This window comes from Trachurus trachurus (assembly GCF_905171665.1).
Source record: "Trachurus trachurus genome assembly, chromosome: 24".
Classification (NCBI taxonomy): Eukaryota; Metazoa; Chordata; class Actinopteri; order Carangiformes; family Carangidae; genus Trachurus; species Trachurus trachurus.
The window spans coordinates 12123871-12144645 of NC_139910.1; the positions used below are offsets into that span (position 1 = coordinate 12123871).

Sequence of the window (20775 nt, forward strand, 5' to 3'; positions counted from 1 at the left end):
TATATTACAAGTTGGATGATCTGATAATTAGCTAAAGCTTCTCACATTTATCTACAAGCCCCTCCCACAGTCCCCCACCCACCCCAGTCCTCCCCTGTAATTAAACCTAAGTTGTTTTATAAGCTATTAACACAAATCTTTAATGCCTTCATTGTTTGTTGTTGTAATGATGATGATGAATATAAGTTAAGGCTACCTGCATGTGGATCTGCCTTATCAAGCGTCTCTGGAAGAGATGTGTGAAAGGTAATTTACAAAACTCAAAATTGATCTAGGCTTACAACAACTCTGATAATTGATTCAAATACATTTTCATGCAAAAATTACAAAGTTTTCAGTTTTTCTTTTTTGTGAGACACTTTGACAGTTTTGGAAATGGTCTTGCTTACTGAGAACATCGATAAGAACATTTTGATATCTGTCTGTTAAATATGAAGCTACAGCCACAGCTTGGTTCACTCATCTTAATATGAGTAAACTACAGTAGTAACTATGTAGCCTATAATGGCTGAAAACAGCCTTTTCTGAAGGATAATTCAAGGACATTAGTGAGTTTTAAAGTTGGTGTTAGGTGGGCTTTTTACATAGTAAGGATAAAACAGCCTCTGGTTTCCACTAGCTTCTTTATGCTAAGTAAAGCAAATTGACTCCTGGCTGTAGCTTCATAATTAAGAGATACACAAGTGATGTCAACTTTTTCATCATGATGAAAGCGAAAAAGCTTATTCCCCCCCAAAAAAAGTCAAAGTGTTGGTATAAATTTGCAAATTTTCTGCTGTTCTTTGCCAACATGAGTGAGAGTGAATTGAATATTGCTGGCTTTCAAAGTGTTGGCTGGGAAAAAAACAATCAATCAAAAAATGTAACCTTGGGTTCTGGGAACTTGTTCTTGAACAATTAATCAAATATTTGAAGAAAAAATTAAGAGATTCGTTAATAATTAAATGAAATTGACACTTGCAGCCTTTGTACTTATATCCCCGTGTTTCGCTTTGTACGAATATGGTGAAAAATGTATAAAATAAGAGTAACTATAATAGTAAGTGGTAGAGAAAGCCAGCGATCCTTAAAATTGTCTTTTAGTCCCTACACGGGCTGCATGTTAAGTTTACGAGCACTGCACCTCATTATCAACCAGATTACTCAGCTAATCAGGTTAACAAGGAACTTCTCTCCGTGAGGCCACGAGCAACAAAGGACAAAGTCCCCACAGCAGCAGTTAAACATTTGCATGTGCAGTATAACCCGCAGGAAGAGGCGGCCGCTCGACAGAATATTAAACTCAAATCACAGGGATGAACCCACAGTGTCACCGCAGCTCTCTTACTGCTTGGCCCTCTGTAGTGTGCACTGTATATCTGCATTGACTGTCTGAATCTGGAGATGGGACGGAGGAAGTGTTTTATGACTTTAAAGTCCAAATGGGACTTTCTGTCTCCCATACACACACACATATATAGACCCAGCCTCACTCACTTGTAACAGCATGTGGGACAAATTTATGTGCTGAGTATCCGGCACTTGCTGATGGTTAAAAATGAGTTATACTCAATGAGTTACAAGATGCCTGCTGGGCCGGAGGCTACATAAATCCTGGACTAGGCCATGTCACAGTGCCCAGCCGAGCCTGCTCTTGCTTATTAATAGCAATTTACCCACCTTGTGTTTGATGCAGTGCGGCTCTGGCTGGCCAGTCCACTGCAGGCCGCTCCCCTCTGTACTCCACTCCAGGTTCAATCCCCATTCCAGCTGGCTGCGGCCCGGGGTTGAGGCCTACACTGACACCTGCTGGTCGCCCGTGGTATCCTCAGAAGGGAAACAGCCTCTGTCTCCATTAACCCATGCAGTGATCCTCATCCTCATCATACCGGAGCGATGATAAAAACGTTATACGGCTAAAGGCGCGCACCACAGCGGCTCCATTCATATGGTGATTTGACCATTAGCCTATGACTCTGGACAAATGGCAGCCCATTATTGAGGTATGATGGGGGAGGGCTAAGCCTTTAAAAGTGGCTTAAAATCTCCCCTAAGACATTAAATCATGTCCTACTTTCTCTCCTTTTTTTTTCTCTAAAAAAAAAAAAAAAACATTGCTGCCTTTAATGAATTACAAGACTGAGGCAGTCTGCAGAGTGGTGTCCTACTCCGGTTATAATATGTCTTGTTCATTCTCACTGTTTAAATATGTAGACCCATACTATAACTGAGTTGCTTTCTCTGTTAACTTTCCGTGCTCGTCCCTCCTCCCTCCCTCCCTCCCTCCCTCCCTCTCTAACACCAGCAGTAGTAGGTGCATTAAACCTGATAGTGTGGAAGCTGTGATTTGAATGCACATCTTGTGTGCATCCGTGTGTGTGTGATATCTTTTTCATTCCTCAACTTGCAGTGTAAGTACCCAGGTAGTTCAGAGCTATTTCCCCCCTGAGGCCTCTTCATCACCACAATGTCTTTTGCTCTCCCCACATCATCTCTCCATGCACTAATTTTCTCTACACACTCTGCTACACACACACACACACACACACACACACACACACACACACACACACACACACACACACACACACACACACACTCACGTGCATACACATTCTCCCTCCCACCAGGTAAATTAAAGTTATTGGCTCTGAGGCAAAATAGTAATATCAACATGTCATCACGGGTGTTTTTAATAATATCAGCAGGATTATATTGACAGAGAGGATTAAATTGTTTTACACGGAAGATTATAAATCCTTGGAGGGGATATGGCATTGTAAATTGCTATTAACACTTGCATAAAACATGCAATTCCATCTCCTACTTAATGCATATCACTGCCACCTCTGCACACATTAACATACTATAATGGCCTGTGGTTGAAGAAATCCTCCATCACCACATTTTCAGTAGTATACCTCTTAATAGACATGCTGTATTGATCGTTCCATCAAACCATAGTGAGCCACACTTGTGGTTTCAGTAACACGAGGCCTTAATGGACAGATCCACATCAACACGTGGAGTGGTGTATCCCTTATTAAAAGTAACTGTTCATCTTACTGCCTGATTGACTACATCCTATTGGTGTATATATAGAACTGCAGAATCGTCACTTTGTTCTTGTCCTCACTCCGACCTTCTCAATTTCACTGCAGAATATTCATTTGAACCAGTGATTAATATGGTATTGATTCTCAAAAGGAGCAAGATCTTCATCTATTTTGGTAAAAACCACTCTGCTGTAATGATCTAACCCCAAGGGCAGGTTTTTTTTTTTTTTTTTTTTTTTTAGATTTGCTGTAAAGAAGATTTAAATAGATTCAACACCAGATTAAATGGCTTTCCAAGAAAGACTTCTTTCTTTTCCCCCTGGAGAGCTTTGCTGCTTTTGTGCAGATGCGGCTTTTGTAATTTGAGGCTTATAGAGTCATGAGATACTGACAGACAATTCATTTCCACGTAATTGTGAGAGTAAGGAAGTTGTCTAGTCGGTTGTCCTCGGCCATCTGTACAGGGTGAACCGGCAGCATGTGATCAGAATACAAGTGGAGGCAGTCTGGTGACTTTATGAAATAATAACACAAGGTGGTGCTCTTGTCCTCTGCAAAAAAGCCTCTGTCAACCTGATGCTGGTCCTGTTGTATGTATAGAAACTGTATGTTATAATGTCCCTGAGGTCAGTTATCACTCGACTGGGTTTGAGCTGTTTGTCAAAACATTTGACTTTGACAGATCCAAGATAATGGCAGCAGGTAAGGGTCATGGAATAATAATGTAGGAAGGATTTTTAAGAATGAATAATTCACCAACCGTCATACCTATGACAACATAAGCTGTAATGGGCTTCTTCTATTTCACGATGATCAGAAATGTTCAGAAATATTAAATAATTGAAGATTAAATGAAAATTTAATCACAAAAGAAAAAAATATGGGTAAATTCCCCAAAATAGACAATAATACGTTTATTATATTCTTGCTAAAGTGGTGGAAATTTTATAGAATAACTTCACAAAGACTTAAGTCACTATGATGTCATGATAAACAATATAACTCCAAGTGCAATAAACTACACCCACATCTAATCCCATCTATTTGTCTGTAAAATCCAATAGTCAGTCTGAAAACAAACAATAGTTCAATTAGGCAAGTGTAAGGGGGAGAAACTCCACATAAATGATACCTAATACGCTTCATCAAGACTTTGCAGGTGTGATTTTGTTCACTGTTGACGTGGCATCGCCATAGCAACTGAAGTAAACAACCACACACCTGTTGTTGAATTGCAAATCAGCTACGGCTCAATTCTGATTGGTCGATGGAAGTAGGTAACTTCCTGGTTATTGTGTTGTTTTTCCCAAACCGGACGACGAACCAGATCTAGACGGTGTTAAACTTTACTCAATTTTGATTTTGTGCTTGATGTGCACACAGTTCTATATTATAGTTTTATAGTTATTATAGTAATATATTTTCAATGCCCCAAGAAGAAAACGCTGTGGTAACGTTAGTTAAACAGTACAGAGCCAATATTACGTGAGGGGGAAAAGGAAAAGTGTTTGCTTTCTCTTCCATTAGGCGAGCAGGGCTCAATATTAGGACACAGTGCGTGATCCGTCTCAGTCGGCGCAGCCCTCGTTAAATCGTTTAGAAAATTGCACAGGGCCGTTTTAATGTGATTAAGACACAAATTGAGCGCGCTACCCAACTCCTCCTCATAACTCCTGTGTCTCTGGACGATGAAAATGTCAGGCATGTGAAGTCGGAGAACAGAGGGAGGGAGGGAGGGAGGGAGGGAGGGAGGGAGAGAGGGAAGGGAAGGGGGAGAAGTGGTTGCTTGTGCATCCTTGACCCAATCAGGTGGGAGCTCGGAACGACGCGCTCACGTTTGGTGTGTGTTATTCAGCGAGCGGTGTGTCGGCATGTGCGAGGAGGGGAGGAAAAGTGTGTTTTGTTTTGGGAAGGGCGGGCGAAGCCGGAGCATCCCATAGATGTCGGTGAAGCGAAGACTCACCCTCCACCCCTCCTTGCCTCTCTCTCTCTCTCTCTTTCTCTTCCTTTCTGCGGCCCTCTGTGGTCTCTCGGCCTTCCCCAAGTCATTTCAATCTAAATGCAAATTTCATCAACCTCCCACTAAAAAGACTGATATTAGTATCAAAGCCAATGTGTTACGGCTGTGTGCTGTGGACGTGTCACTCTCAATAGCATCTCCAGCGCCCAAAACCTGCCAATCTCCCTCCACGACTGAGAATGGATCTTGGCTTTCTTTTTCTGTCTCCCCCCCCCCCCCCTTTCTCTCTCTCTCTCTGTTTCTGTGTTTCCTCCCTATCGCCCCTCCCTCCTCTTCCTCTTCTTCTTCCTCTCTCACTCAACTGCACTCATGCTCGGGCTAACATCTTCCCTTTTCTGGCTACTTTGATCACTCCCTTAACTACGCCCTCTTGCATCCCCCCTTCATATTTGGCCTCGTCTAACCTTTCCTCCGAGAAGCCCACCACATAGAACCTCATTAGTCGTCCATATGTCGTGCTTCTCCTCCCCGAGCCCTCTTGCCCCAGCTCCAGCTCTGCACCAAGAAGCCGCTTCACTGGGACTCTGCACATGCTTGCAGACCCGACAGAGAAACACAACAGAAACACACTCGGCTCCCCTCCGCAGTCACACACATCTCTCTCTCTCTCTCTCTCTCCCTCCCCCCACCTCCCTTTTTCCTCCCTCTCTGAAAACGTCCATCCTCCATTTTCCTCTCCTTTTCTGTCCTCTCTCTCTGTGTTTGCAGTGAGGTGAGGGGAGGTGGAGGTCCAGGATGGAGGGAAGGGTGGAGAGGAGAGGAGAGAGAGGAGGAGAGGAGAGGCAGAGCGCCCCAGGGAGGCTGCGCTCCAGGGGTTGTTAACATGCAGGTTGCATATTTCTGAATTGCAGAGCAGCCTTATCTCGCCGTGCTGGGTCACTGAAGCACTTCCTCTCCCTCTCTCTCTCTCTCTCTCTCTCTCTGCGTGCGTGCCTGAGTGTGTGCACTGTTTTTTTGTTTTTTTTTGCGTGTTCCTGTGCAAATGCGCTGCGCTCTCACGTGCGTGTCTGCATTTGAGAGCGCATGTGCCCACATACGTGCACATGTGTACATGCGAGCGTGCCGGCAAACAGCGGGAAATGTGAAGCTGTGATGGGCTGGGATTTTCTGCCTCTCTCTCTCTCTCTCTCTCTCTCTCTCTCTCTCACACACACACTCACTCTCTCTCTCTTTCTTTCTCGCACTGCAGCAAGAAACACTCATCAAACTGCAACACGCATCTCGCAGAAGCCCTCAGATACAGCAGCAGCAGCAGCAGCAGCAGCAGCAGCAGCAGCAGCAGCAGCAGCAGTGGAGCCCGGGCCTCCTGTTAACACACAGACATGACATAGCGACAGCCAACAGCTCAACACTCTGCTCCCCAGCTGGCTCTGCTCTCAGGTGGGCCACTAAGGTCTGCCAGATAAAAGCTTGCTCTGCAGGGTGTTATAGGCGTTCGAGCCGGGGGGGTTGACTCCCTGTGCTGCCGCCAAGCCCTCACCCCCACATACAGCACACCTCCCCTTTAATATGTGCTGTCCGTGTGCCTCCTGTGTGCCTGCAGCCTGGTGGTGTATAGGGCTTAAGTTAAGGGTTCAGGGCCCTGTGTGCGTCCTTGGGAGGTCAGACTCTCTCCCCCCCATACGTCTTCAACATACAGCCCTGCTCTTAATGAGCTTCTCTCCTTAACATCTCTGTCACGATCCCCCCCTCCATTTGTCACAGCGCAGCAGCGACACTATTTTCATATACGCGCCGCTGTCGTCATTATCCAATAATGCGGTGTCGTGCCGAGGTCAGAGTTTAGACTGCAGGGTGTGTGCGAAGAGGAGGATCACGTAATTGTTATGGCGGAGATTGCGTGGCTTCTGCTAAATGTTTAATTAGGTCTGTTTCTGTTTTGACCTTAGTAAAGTGTTTTTGAGTGCAGTGCAGAGACAGGGTAGGGTGGCAGTGCAAGTGTGCTCGCAATAAATCCTCCATATTTGCATTTTGCACATATCTCTGACCAATAGTCGTAGTAGCAGTGGGAAAACTGACATTTCAGCACAGGTTAAGGTTGTCTGAGCCTTCAGATTATTTCTTTTTTTTTTCATTCAAGAACAAAATATCACCACCTGATTTATTTGTTGGCTGATTTGAGTCTTTTGGGGTCTTTTTCTTGTGCCTTCAAACTTTGCAGGTGAGCTGAGTGTAATTTAGAAATAATGTCCGTGCACTGGTTGATCCACTAGAGACAAATAATGTTTGTGTCATTCAGTTTGTTGTTATCTTATTTATATAGATTTAGAGGGACTTGTGAAAATGAAGTGTGTGATTATTCATTATAGGCTTTTTGCCCTTAATGTAGTTATTCCTATTTATTTTATCTACATTTTCCAAGAGTTAACTGCAGCGCAGTACTGAGTCCATTTTGGATAATAAAAGTTTTCTATTGTTCAGCAGAAAAAGGTTGGGCCTCCGCTACATATTCAGTGTTTGAACCATATTCGAGGGATCATTGCAAAAAAGTTGTGTTCATGTATTCATGAGGACAATCAATCGGTTATCTGAATTTTTTACTCGCTAATATCATTATCGGCCCCAGAAATCCCATTTTGGATGGGCCCTACAAAACATAACCAAAATCGATGCAGCAGAATCAGAAAATATGTATTATATTATGTTAATAATAATGCTGCAATACAAGTGCTAGTCCTGAAGACCTGTAAAAAAAAAATACACTTTTACATGTAAAATGATCATTTTGACCCGTCTGTGAAGTGTAAATCTTCTCTTTGATTTCAACAGTTGCACAAAAAACGCAGATTTTCATCCCAAATCAGTAATTTCTGTTCAAATGTCTCTCCCTCCATGTGCACTCATGCATGTTTGTTAATGTGTGTGTGTTTGTTTGACTGTGTGTGTTTGTGTGTTTTGCGTGAGAAGAGCAGAGACCGATCAGGAGGGCAGAGGGATGTAGGGAGGGGGGGGGCTGTGACCCGTCCCTGGGGTCTCTCTTCATGACTGAGTGGACTTGCACTTTGCAGATTCAGGTTCAAAAACGCTGCTTATAATAGACACACTTTGGATCTTAGCAACCAACATTGCTCTTGCTCTTCACTGCAGCTCAAGGTTGAATGGAGCATGTGCTCGTTGAGAATATAACATGTCTGTGCTAAACTACAACATGTGCATCCTGGGTCCTTGAGGAGCACTCTACCAGAGGCAAAGCTCTCCGCTTCTGCCTCAGCTGGCTCCATTGTTGATCTCTGGCCCCTGCAAATGCATTACAGCAATATATTTGCCACATCCAGGCCAGTGTATTTTCTCAGAGGAGTCCTTTTCAGCTGCTGATATGGCTTAGCTTAAATCCCCTGGCCCTGTGACGACACACCAAACGCAAATGGGCCACACAGAGTAGAGGGTTCAGGGGTTTAGAAAGCAAAGCGTGAGCGAGAGGCTGCTAATTACTCTTCCCTCTCCTATCTCTTATCAAATCAAAAAGAAAAAAGCTCCATTTTGAAATCACCAGCTTCAAACGATTTGATCCGCAATCTTGTAAAACGTGGGATTCACCATCTCGCGTGTTTGTGCACTTTCTCTACACTTGCATGTCGTCGCATGCTGTTTGTGAAAGCTGACCCTTTGTAGGATTAAATATTTAAAACGATGACGTCGTCCAGCTGCCCTGTCAAATCTTTGATGCTCAATATCTCAGCCTTTCACCCAGATTAAAAAAAACAAACATTTAAATATCACATAAGCACATAAAAGACAATTAATCCCATAGAATATGACACAGAGGATACGTCACAGAGGATAAATGCAGAATCTATCAAAGTTAATTTCAGGTTAAATTTAAGTTTTCCAGCTGTAAAAAGTTTTATTGTATCAGTGATGTTTGCTGATTTATCCACATGAAGCTAAATATGAGTTCAGGTTTATGTTGAATGTCTTTATGCCCAGCCGTGAACACAATAAATCTTCAACCTCTACATTTCCCTCCACTTCACTTCTCCCTCTTTATCGCCTTTTACTTTGAAGGATGTGTTTTTATTGGTTTGTGTGTATCCCCCTCCCTGCGTCTTATCTCTTCTGCATGGCTGGCTCATTTCTCCAACTGGTCCCGGGTTGTGTGAGTCAGGGCTCCCGCGGTGAAATGGGAGACCATGCAGGGTTGGTGGTGGTGGTATAGTGGTAGTGCGAGAGGTGGTGTTAAGGAGGTGGGGGGGGGCACCAGGGTTGACGGGTCGAGGGTCCGCCGCACACACGAGCCGGACAGCGAGAGAGCAGCTCGGTGTGGAGCGGAGCCCTGAGGCTGTTTTTGGCGGTGTGGTGATTGGAGCGCAGGATGAAAGGTGTGCTTGGGTGGGTGTTGGGCGAGGGTGGGGTGGGGGTGGGGGGTTTACCTGAGCCAAGGAGAGAGGTTTCTAACTGCATGGCCGCTCCAGTGATTGACAGGCCGGTGGGCTGATTGACAGGCGAGCTGGCAGAACAAGGGGAGTGTGGGTTCACAGCTCCATGCTGCTGCCAGCAGGCATCAATGAGGCTCTGAGGTCCACCAAAGGCCTGGATGAGTAATAAGTCATGTAGCGCCGGCTGCTGTGGACATCCTCCGCTCCCTGCAGCACCTTCACTTAAGGGATGGAGAGAGGAGGAGGGAGAGAACTGGAGAGGGGAGGAGAGGATGGATAAAAGAGAGAGGTTTTAAAAAAAAAAAGAGGATATTTGGTACCTTTTCAGGAACAGCAACACAATTGAAGTAAAGGAGACATATTATGCCGCTTTTCCACAAATTAAAATTGTTCCCAGGTGTCTTAAAGACTTGTCTGTGACATGCTTTGGTCAAAATACCCCAAGGATCAAACATCACAGCTCTTTTCATCCTCTCAAAACAGCCCTGTTCAGAACGGCTGGTTTCAGTGCCTGTCCCTTTAAATGCAAATCAACAACTGCCCCGCCCCTTCTACTGATACCAGGTAGGGGTGGGGTTATGCATAAATATTCCTAGTTACATCACTGGAAGAGGGAACAGCTCGTAAAACCACATGGATTTCAACCTAGGGAGCCTGCACATTTCAGATTTTTTTGTCAATTCTCACATTTTGGGGGCCGGAAGGCAAGACAAACACCCAGATATATGTATATGTAAGAGCCTTCAAAAAGTGATATTTCCATAATATGTCCCCTTTAAAGAATGAATTAGATCAGAGTTAATGGAGATCAGGATCAGGGTCCATGCACGCTATTGTTTCTGCACATGTGTGTGTAAATGTGTACATGTTGACATCTGCACGTGTGTGTGTTTGTGTGATGTTGGGCTTCAGGAGAGGAACTGTGCAGGAAGATGTCCGATCTAGTCAGGCTATGCCACTGATCCTGGGCCGCTGACTCTGCTCCCAGGCCTTGTCAGGTCCTGCTCCTCTCCCTCCCTCTCCCTCTCTCTCCCTCTCTCTTACTTTACCTCTCTCTCTCTCTTTCTCTCTCTCTCTCTCTCTCTCTTTCTCCGACTTCCTTCCTCCCACCCCTCCCCACACCTCTAACTCTGCCACGGAGCTGACAGCTTGGCCCCAACAGCGCGCTAACCACATTACCTGAACTCACCACAGTCATTATCCTGCACTGGATCCACTGGAGCTTGAAAGTCATTCCAACTCCTCTGCTGGTCGAGGTTAATAGGTGTGTGGATGTGAGATTACATCCCAAAGTGGCGTCCGGCAGAATCCCGAAATTCAATTCATTCGTGGGAACAGCTCAGAAGGACAGGTGCCGGGGGGCGCGTGTTTTTTCTTTCTTCCTCCTCTTTTCTTGTTTACGCCCCCCTGACCTGCATCTCAGATTTGATGATAAGAGACAGCCACACGTGTGTGTGTGTGGGACATTCCTGTCCATCTGAAGGCATCAACAATATACAACTCCACCGCTGAGAGAAGCTTCGTCATTTCCTGAGTGTTAAATTGAAATTTGATAATGGAGTTGATCTATATAAACCCAGTCTTTTTTTAATCTCAACATTATGATATTCAACTATAAATCTTATTCGCTACACTTATGTTATTCAAATGTTATTCAGTTATAATATTAGTTTAGATATGTAATGTAGAACTTTTCCACATTACCACAGATTCTATTCTAAAACATAGGGAAATTGATTTTAAACTGATTTTAATCATTTTAATATCACCTGTCATTGGTGTCATATTGTTAATATATTGTCTTGACTCAGCGGATGTTACATACTTATTAACACTTATACAGCTAATAGTTGTATTATAAAGTCACCATTTGCTGCTATTTCATGCAGATTAGCTCTATACTCTATTTTGTCCTGTGTTTCTTCTCAGGGTGGAAGCTACGGTGGCCCTGAGGGCTCAATGCACTGCAAATTCAGAAAACATCTTCATCTGCAGAAAATCACAGCATATGCAAATGAACAAACAAACGCATGTGTTGATGAAGATGTTTTCCCGAATTTGCAGCTCCTCTGTGGATTTGCACGTGTTTTCTCAAGTCGCAGTGTGTTGAGCTCTCAGGGCCACCGTAGGAAGAAACTAAAAACAGCAACTGTTATATGAATATTTATCACAGCAGCTGATGGATAGTAATATAAATGAAATATGAGCACACGTACATGTAAGTAGAATACAGTTTTTTATGTTGTTTTGGTGCAGTTGAATCCATCCATATAGCAGGGAACAACAGAAAACTGGAAGGTTTCCAGCTTATAATATTAAAAAATCTGATAAATTGGCAAAGCAATATGTTACTTGGACCCCGGCAGCAGGTTCATGAATAAAGTTTGAAGTGTGTTTGGACTCGTTTAGTTTGAATATAAAACTAAATCAGGTGAATCAGGGAAATATCTCTTCCTAAATAAGGATCAAAGATCAATGATTTTATTGAAAAGGTCAGAGAAAAACACAGAAGGCTCCAATTTATAATCATCTATGGCGCGATGGAGAAACTCAGTGAGAGGTGCAAGCGCCTCACGTTGAGTCTGATCCTGTCTGCCAATTTGCTTGAGATTGCATGTCGCTGTCAGACGGGATGTGTTGAGGACGTAGCACCGTGCCACACGATGTTGCAAAGCCAGCCATGTAGCCACAGAGAGTATGGTCGCTTACACAAACATTACATCAGACGTGTCACTACGAATGGGCACAGAGGCAGAGATGGATGGACGTGTTACCTTCACTCTGCCACAGTGCAGCTCAGACAAAAATGAGGGGCCATGCAGGCAGCCACTGCACGAAACAAGAACACTTCTTTTTTAATTTCAAAACCAATTTGGTGGACGTAAAAGGAAGAAATAGATGTTTTTTGGGGTTGTTGTTTTTTTTTAGATCCATAATTTAGCCGTAGCACCCCCGTCCTAAACTTCATAAAAGTCCGAGCTGACTGATAATCACCGGCAGAAATCCGAGAGTGCTGAGCCCATTAACAAGAGGAGATTTTTTTTTTTGCCTTTTTTTTTTTTTGCTTTAAGGGCAGAAAATCTCTATGTTTAACTCCTCTGCATTAGGAGCCAATTACACGGCTGAAAAAAATGACCCGGGGTAGTTTGGTGTCCAAGGTTGTTTGTGCTGACATTCTGCTTTTCAAATGCCAGTCTGTTAATTATGCAAATGGACTACACGGCCCCTGTATAAACATATACGTAAGCCCCTTTATGTGTACACAGTACCATATATCCTGCGAGTTATTAAGAGACAGCCGGCCCTTGTTTCAATATTATAAAAAAAAGAAAAAAAAATTGAAATATGGAATGACCCCTCCAGCTGCAGCGAGCCTCCCTCTTCCAGTATCCCTCTCAGACTCTCAGGCCCTCACTCTCCTCCTCCCCTGTCCTCTTTTTTTTTTTTTTTTTTTCCTTTCCTTGTGGTGGTGCAGCTCTTTGCGCAGCGATGCTATGCGACACTGGCCAGCTTTAGAGAAGGCGAGTCCACATTGCATTAATTCTGAGCAGAGAGAAATCCAGTATCAGATGTAATGGGTTTGATTCCAAAGCCCTGGGGCGATGTTCTGCGCTGCTGTAATGGTGGTGGGAGTCGGCAGAGATCCTGCACTCATCAGAATGCCGCCTAACACACACACACACTAACACACACACGCACACACACACACACACACACTAACACACACACGCTTCCTTCTCATGTCTGCTCCCTCATTCTTCACTTCTTGTCTACTCTTTCTTCATCTCCATCCCTCCATTTCTCTCTCTCCTTGGATGACCAGAGGTGTAGCTACTCCTCCCCCGCCTCCGACTCTTCCCAACCTCCTCGCCATGTTGTTGCCTAATTACTGTCTCTAAACAAGGGACTTTGTCCCCAGCAGTCCTGAATTAAGTGTCTGCTGCTCACTCGCAGATGGATGATTGTGTCCCCCCCCTCCTCTTCCTCTTCCTCTTCCTTGCTGACTTCTCTTCAGCTGAGGCCAGTTTCAGTCAGGTATTCTGTGGAAAAAAGGAGCATCATGGGATAATGTTGAATAAGCCTCAGGGAAAGTTTCCCTCTTCTTGTTTGGCTCTTTTTTATTTTTCTCTCTCTCTGTACTTTAATTGAAGAGCAGCCTGCCATCATGAACGGGGCATCTTTCCAAGACGACATACGATTGGTTAAAGGACTAACAAGACTAATTGTCGCCTCTAATCAGTGTTATCACATTGTAAAAAAAAAAAAAAAAAAAAAGATATCCACACAAAAAAAGAGAGAAAAGGAATATTTGGCTAATCAAATGTACATCAAATGCAGTTTGATATTCAATTAAATATTTGACCCATATAAAATGATGAGGTACAACGTTGGAGCCATAAAGAGGCGTTTAACTTAGTGGAACTCATGCTTTATCATGCATTTAACAACTTTAGCCTGGTGTTTTCTTTTTAGGGACGGGGCCGGCTCGGGCTCGCTGGGGTGGAAGTAAAGCTTAATGGCTCTTTGGCGACCATGTCTTTGAATGCTTTATGACAATGGATGTGGATGTGCACCTCTTTTTTTATTATTATTTTATTTTATTCCTCTTCGCAAGTCCAGAGACTTCAGGGGGGAAAGTCATGAGACAAGAAGTAATAAAACAGCATCCAAAAATATCTCCTGTAATCTTTTGCTGTTGAATAAGTTATCCTCTGTGTGATGTGTGTGATGTGTATGTGTGCGTGTGATGTGTGTGTGTGTGTATAGCCTGGCCTGCTTTCTGTACAGTGGTGCAATAGACTCTCCATCCTCTGCCACACGTTCCCCAGCTGCTTGAAAAACGGGGGCTTAAGCACCTCTAATGTTGCGTAACGCTCACACCCGGAACAAGCTGCCGTCCTCTGGTTGCTTCCCCCACTCCCCTCCCCTCCCCTTCTCATCCTCTCTTCTCCCCTCCCCTCCCCTCCCCTTCCCTCCCCCCTCATTGCAGCTGGAGCCTTTGGGGAGAATCGAGGGGGCTTCCCTGGGATCACCACAAAGATGAGGAAGCATACGTTTACAGCTTTTTTCCTCCGTCTGCTGGGGCTCCCCCTTATTATTGTGATGGATGGTGAGGGAAAAAGGGGAGAGCGGTGGCCCCGGCCTCCTTATCACCTACCCATGAGCGGCGAGCAGCTCGAGCGATGGTGAGGTAATTACACCGTCATTATAATACGCACTTGTGCACAAGCGTACACACTCTTCGCACTACATAAACACAGCGCCCTACACACCAGATGGGGTCCGCAAAGTCCTCAGCCTGATCGCTCCCTCCCTCCCTCCCTCCATACATTTCTCTGCTCCTCTATCTTCTCCTCGGCTCGCTCTCTTCACCAACAAGGGAAATTCAGGCGTCCAGAAAAGCTCTGGACCGTGGACTGTGTTTATATAAATGTGTGTGCTCCCTATAAAGAGGCATACAGCGCCTCTGTGCATGCTGGTTCTTACCATTAACGGGGCCTGTTTAGCACTGGGCTCGCTCCATCATTGACAGGCTGACAGATGTGGATGTTGTCATGATGCCATGGAGCAAGACCCCCACACCACCCCCACACCCAACATGTTGTAGATCAGCAAATTAGTTCCTCTCGGCGGACTACACGAGACTGGGTCACCGTATAGCAACAGTCTACATGTTTTCTACTAATTATCTAGTTGAACTTTTGACCTTTTGAAACGGGCTGTTTCATTTTCCTTGACCTCTGGCCTCACCCTGGAGCCGTATCCGTTCACGCTTCATGACGTCACTTCATGACGGGGTGTGGTTACAGGTCTGACCACAGCCAAACCACCTCCAGTGTCTGAGGTGTGCTTTAAAGGGGAACTATGCAGGATTTTTCACGTGGCTCGGCTACATTTTTATCTTAATTAGCTTTGGATTATTTGTGATGGTTAAATAAATGACTTGTAACTTGTTACAAGTGAGAATGGAGGCTCTCTGTCTTCCACCTGGCGTCTCTTGGCTGAAAACCAACCTTGTAACATCAGTGTGGTACTTGGCCATCGCCCCGGTGTCCTAGCTCTCGTCTCTGCGACACAAATGCGCTCCGTAACCTGCAATCTTTTGTTTATGACAGTTAAGACTACACAAATATATACGTTGTAACATCGTATATGTTATATAATGTTATCCACTGCTCCATGGTGCGCTGACTTCATTAAAAACAAATGCACATGGCCGGGTGGAGGGTTAGCAAAACAGCGGAAAAGCATCTAGACTTGTATAGTTCCTCTTTAAACACGGGAACATTTCAAGAAATACATTTGAAGGGATAGTTAACCATTTTGGCAAAATTCCCCATTACCATAATCCCTATAGTCATGGGGGTAGGTTAATTACCTTTAATTGTCGGTGCATGTTGTTTTGAGATCCACGGGTCACATTCACCACACTATGAAATAATCATACAGTAACATTACGAGATGAAGTTGTTTTCGAGGCAAATGCGTAGCCGGAACTACATTCCAGACACGGCTGCTGAGTGATTTCAAAAGCAAGTAGTTCGGAGTATTTGCTTCCTGTGTCGTAATGTTGCATAATTATATATGAATATTTCATAGCGTGGCAAATGTGCAGGTCACAACTTGTCCACGAGAGCGTTTTGGAGTTGTTGGATTGTGTATTTGTCTTTGTCTTTCCTATGTGTTCAGGAGATCATTGTAAACGTATTCCCTGCATGCACAAAATAAATCACATACTAGTAACGCCTCTTTAAAATCAAATGTTTGTTTTCCGGATCATGTGACACAGTGATGCTCATATACATGGAGATGTGGAGAGTATAAAGTGAGTTGTAGACAAAAAAGGTCCATGCCACCAATAACTGCAGTATTGTAAAGCTAGGCTAAGCTAATATAAAGAGAGTCTAAACAAAGTAGCATCACCCCTAAAGCTAACTAATGTCGTTTCACCTAGAGACGCTGCACAGTGTTACATGACCAGACACATGTCAGTCTGCAAAGATCAATAAAGTTGCATTTGAAATAATTCATTTTGACTGTGTATGCACGTGCATGTAAAGGTATAGGATGTAGCCGACTGCAGTAACACACAAACATAACCATCCAGTGTTGAAACAGGTCAAAATTTCCGTCAGTATAAAAAAATCTGCATCTAAATTTTCAGCCACAAATTCACGATGAGATGAAACGTCGTGTTGGAGTACGACAGAGACAGTCGATGAGAAAATAAGACCCAGTGTGTCAGAGACATCAGACGAGCCTTGAAGGTCTATTTCATGTCCTTGGCAGACACACACACCTCTTGTTGCTAATTGTAACACAAAGGAAGAGGGAATTGGCTACTAAATAAAGTGTGGAAACGGTGTCAGCTCTTTTGGTTAGGTCGTTGGACACGGGCACGGCGACGCTGTTTGAAGCGAGCCAGTCGAGCTGGAAGAGTTTGCCCCATTTCTTTGCCACAGTTACTGGCTTACTCATGTACGTGTGTTAGTGAATTATGCATATTGATAGATTCCCAACAGAAGCTGGAGGATGGGCATGTTTTTTTTTTCCATGAGAATAAACAAGAGAAATTATACACCATGGAAGTGTGCAGTCAGTCTATAAATAGCTGCTGTGCTTTTTTTTCTTCTTTTTTTTGCCTGGGGATGTAGTTGCATTTTTTTTCTTTCTTTCTTTCTTTCTTTTTTTTACAGGTCAGACTGTGATCTTCTCTTAAGCCTCTGCATTGAGACGCAGCCGACACATCTCTGGGGTGCTGCTGTCGCCGGCTCTTAGAGGGGGTCCCTTTTAATCGCAGAAAGCATGGGGTGCATCTCATCAAGGAGAAATCAGTGGGTGGGTTAGTGGGCTTGGGGAGAGGACATATCATTGGGGAAAGGGGGGGTGGGGGGTGGGTGTCCCGAAGGTGATGCTTTTTCAGATTGGAGAAGTGATAGGCTACAAGGGGTCAATTTTGAGGAGGATCTAAAAAATAAAATAAATAAATAAATAGCCTAGATATAAATTCAGCTTCATAAAAAAAATGGCATCAGATGAATGACATGTGAGAAGTGAGTGGCATCTGCAGGCGGACTGCTGCTAGTCTGTCTCCCCTAAAAGCCTTCACAGGAAATCAATAGTGGTCTCCATAAGAATTAATCTGGGATCCACACTACTACCGTGGCAGGCGGCCAGCTGAGTGATGTGTGCGGTTTAAACGGCCCCCGCATCCTGCCCGCTTATCTGGAGGTGTCCCGATGATCGCTCGGCTCTCTACTCGTCTCGTCTGGCTGTTTTATTTATTTATTTATTTATTTTTTTCTCCCCTCTCTCTCTCTCTTTCTCTTTCACTCTTTCACTCTCTCTCTCTGCTCTCTCTCCCTCTCTTTTTCTGTGTATCCCAGCCCTCCTCCATCTCTTCCTCTTCTTCCTCCTCCTCCTCCTCGTCCTCCTCCTCCTCCTCCTCCTCCCCTCCCTCTCCCCGCTAAGTTCGATGCGATCGGCTCTGGGCCCTGCCGTGAGTTCTCGGTGCGGGCGACAGCGCTGCTGAACATGGCGTCAGACGGGATGATTTTAACGAACCACGACCACCAAATCCGGGTCGGAGTCCTGACAGGTAAAAAAAAAAACTAAACAAAAAAAAAAAGAAAAAAGAAAAAATCCGCAACGCGATTCTTCCACCGTTCACCTTCTTTTTTCATCGTTACCTATCGCTCTCATTTCCATGTATTCATTTCCGCCGGCTGTCCGCCCGGGTCTTCATACATGTCGGCTGGATTTTGCGTGGCGGCAGCAGCAGCAGCAGCAGCAGCAGCGGGGATGATGATGGTCCTCGGTCTCTTTTTGCAGCCTCTTGATTTGAAACCATCGCTCTTTCTCCTTTCATTTCCTTTTCATCCCTATAGCCTATACCCTCCTCTCTCTCTCTCTCTCCATCTCTCTCTCTCTGTCTGTCTTACTGCTGTGCATACATGTACATGCTTCCATTACATCCAGCGCTTATGCGGTGCAAAGCGGTAAATGTGCGGGGCTCTGCATTGGGGGATTTTTTGTCCGCTCATGTAGCCTAGATTTCTATTTCTTGCCGAGCCCGTTTTTTTTTCTCCTTCTCTCTCTCTTTCCTCTCTCTGTATCTCGCTGCTGCTGCTGCTACTGCTGCTGCTGCTGCTGCTGGAGGAGAAGAAGAAAAAAGCAGAAGAGCTCAGTTTATGTGTATTGAATAATTCATGTCCCGATCTGCGTGTCAGAGCTGAAAATTACAGCTGATCGTGTGTTGTGTCGCTGCTAAACATGCCCAGGCTTAAAGATCTCATTATTGACACCCAGCTGACCACAGCGATTTTTTTTTGAAGTGTTGCTCACGACAGTTTCAGCTGAAGGTGGATGTGGATGGTGATGATGGTGGTGATGATGATGATGATGATGATGATGGTGGTGGTGGTGATGATGATGATGAGCGCATCCTCGGCCTATTAAGAGCACTTGGATTATGTGGAGGGGGGAAAAAATGAGTGAAAATGCGTATCGGATGTGGCTTATTTTGTGAATGACAGTGCGGACAGAGGAGTTTTTATTTATTTATTTTCAGTATTATTTATTTATTTATTTATTTATCTCAAACATGACACATGATCGCGGGCTCCGGCTTGCTGTGGCGGGGCTCGGGTAAATCCTATAGCCTACCTGACATTCCTCTAAATGCAGCGCGATGACGGCGCGTCTCTTCACTCAGCGACCGGGGAACGTGATGCGCTCGCAGCCGATGTGTGCGGCTTTGAGGCGGCGGATGGTGTTAGATCTGGTCGCCGCCGGCCTTCATTTTTTTCTCCCCCGTCTCTCTCTTTCTCTATATATATATTTATATATATCATGCGTGTTCGTGTGTGTGTGTGTGTGTTGCCTATTGCTTTGTCATGTTTCTGATCGTCAACCATCACGCCAGGCGAATCCAGCGGTGGTTGCTGTCATAACCGGAAAGTAAATGAAACAGGCTGTTTTTTTTTGGAGGATGTTGGAAGCAGAGTGGTGATTGGAGGGGGGTGGGGGGTGTGTGGGGGGGTATTGGTTGTTGGTGATGGGGTGGATGCATGTCCAGAGGAATCCCCCCCCCCCCTCCTCCCAACACCACCCATCACTCCTCTCCCTCCCTCCCTTCATTCTTTCCTTTCCTCACCCTCTCTCTCCCTCCCCTCTCCTCCTCAACTCCTTTCCCTCCCTCTCTCCCTCTCTCCCCTCTCTGTCCATCCTGTGTGAGGCTGGGTCGATCAATATTTCATGAAAGCCGTGATCTAACACACACACACACATACGGTATTCCTCCGTATGGAAATCCGGCTCGGAGGAGGAGGAGGAGGAGGTGGTAGCCGATGTGTAGCGGTGGAGGAATGACTGTGTAGACCCTCTCTCTCTCTCTCTCTCTCTGTCTCTCTTTCTCTCCCGAAATCTGCCAGGGAAACCCCCACCACCAATTACAAACACCAACACCAACACCACAACCACCCGTCGTCTCCTTCTCCATCCCTCCTCCTCCTCTCCTCTCCTCTCTCCTCCAGAGCGCTGTCCGTGGTGCTGAAATCCAGCGTCACTCACAAATCAGTGCGGTACTGACCCTACCACGGTAAATACTGCATCAGATAGATACACCCAGGCATGTAGAGGAGGATTAACCCCTCTCCACTCACTTTTCTCTTCCATCTCCATGAGCATTTTTTTCTTTTTTAGGGGGGAAGGGTGTCATCGGAGTGTGAAGACAAACTGAGGAGGATTTGGTGTGTTTTTTTTTTGTTTATGTAGGCGGTTGTTTGTTAAATACTGAGCAGGGGAAGGTCAGAAAAGACACTTCACTTCCTTCTAGTTTTTTAACACCACGTCGGTGCCCACGCCGTCATCAGAGCGGGTTAATTTCTCCATGTATCATCATCAGTCACTTGAATCCCCAACTGTATCCCCAGCAAAGTGACAGATTGCCAGTTTGATCTCGCTGTGCAGTGTTGACAATCCGCGCATACATATGCCGACGCTGAAGACGCGCAGAGACACAAGCGACAGGCTTATTTGTCTTTTTGATGTATTTATGTGTGTGTATATGGAATAGGGAGGGTGTCAGGGAAACAAAAGCATCAGGAGGAGGAAGAGTAAGAGGAGGAGGAAGGGCATTAAAGTTGCCATGTTTTACATGACCTTTAGCCTTTTAAGAATCTAATAACGGCCGGGATTACTCATGGCGACGAAGATGTGCTGTGTGATTCCCTCATTAGAGAGGGGATTGGGGGGAGAGGAGGGATCGTGATATGATGTATTTTGACAGCAAAATCTCCCCTGCCGAGTCGCCGAGCCGCCGAGAGGAAGAGAAGCTCCCAAA

At 45.0% G+C, this 20775-nt stretch overlaps 1 protein-coding gene across 4 annotated transcripts in view; it reads left to right on the plus strand.

The window, feature by feature from the left end:
• Nucleotides 1-17966: 17966 nt before the first annotated feature.
• Nucleotides 17967-20775, plus strand: part of gphnb (gephyrin b) — a gene marked incomplete at both ends in the record, with an annotated part of 102210 nt that continues 99401 nt past the window's right edge. For all 4 annotated transcript variants that reach the window (XM_084000934.1, XM_084000933.1, XM_084000935.1 and 1 more), the window contains one exon: nt 17967-18030. In XM_084000934.1, coding sequence (XP_083857060.1) covers nt 17967-18030 — 64 coding nt within the window. The remainder of the gene's footprint in view (nt 18031-20775) is intronic.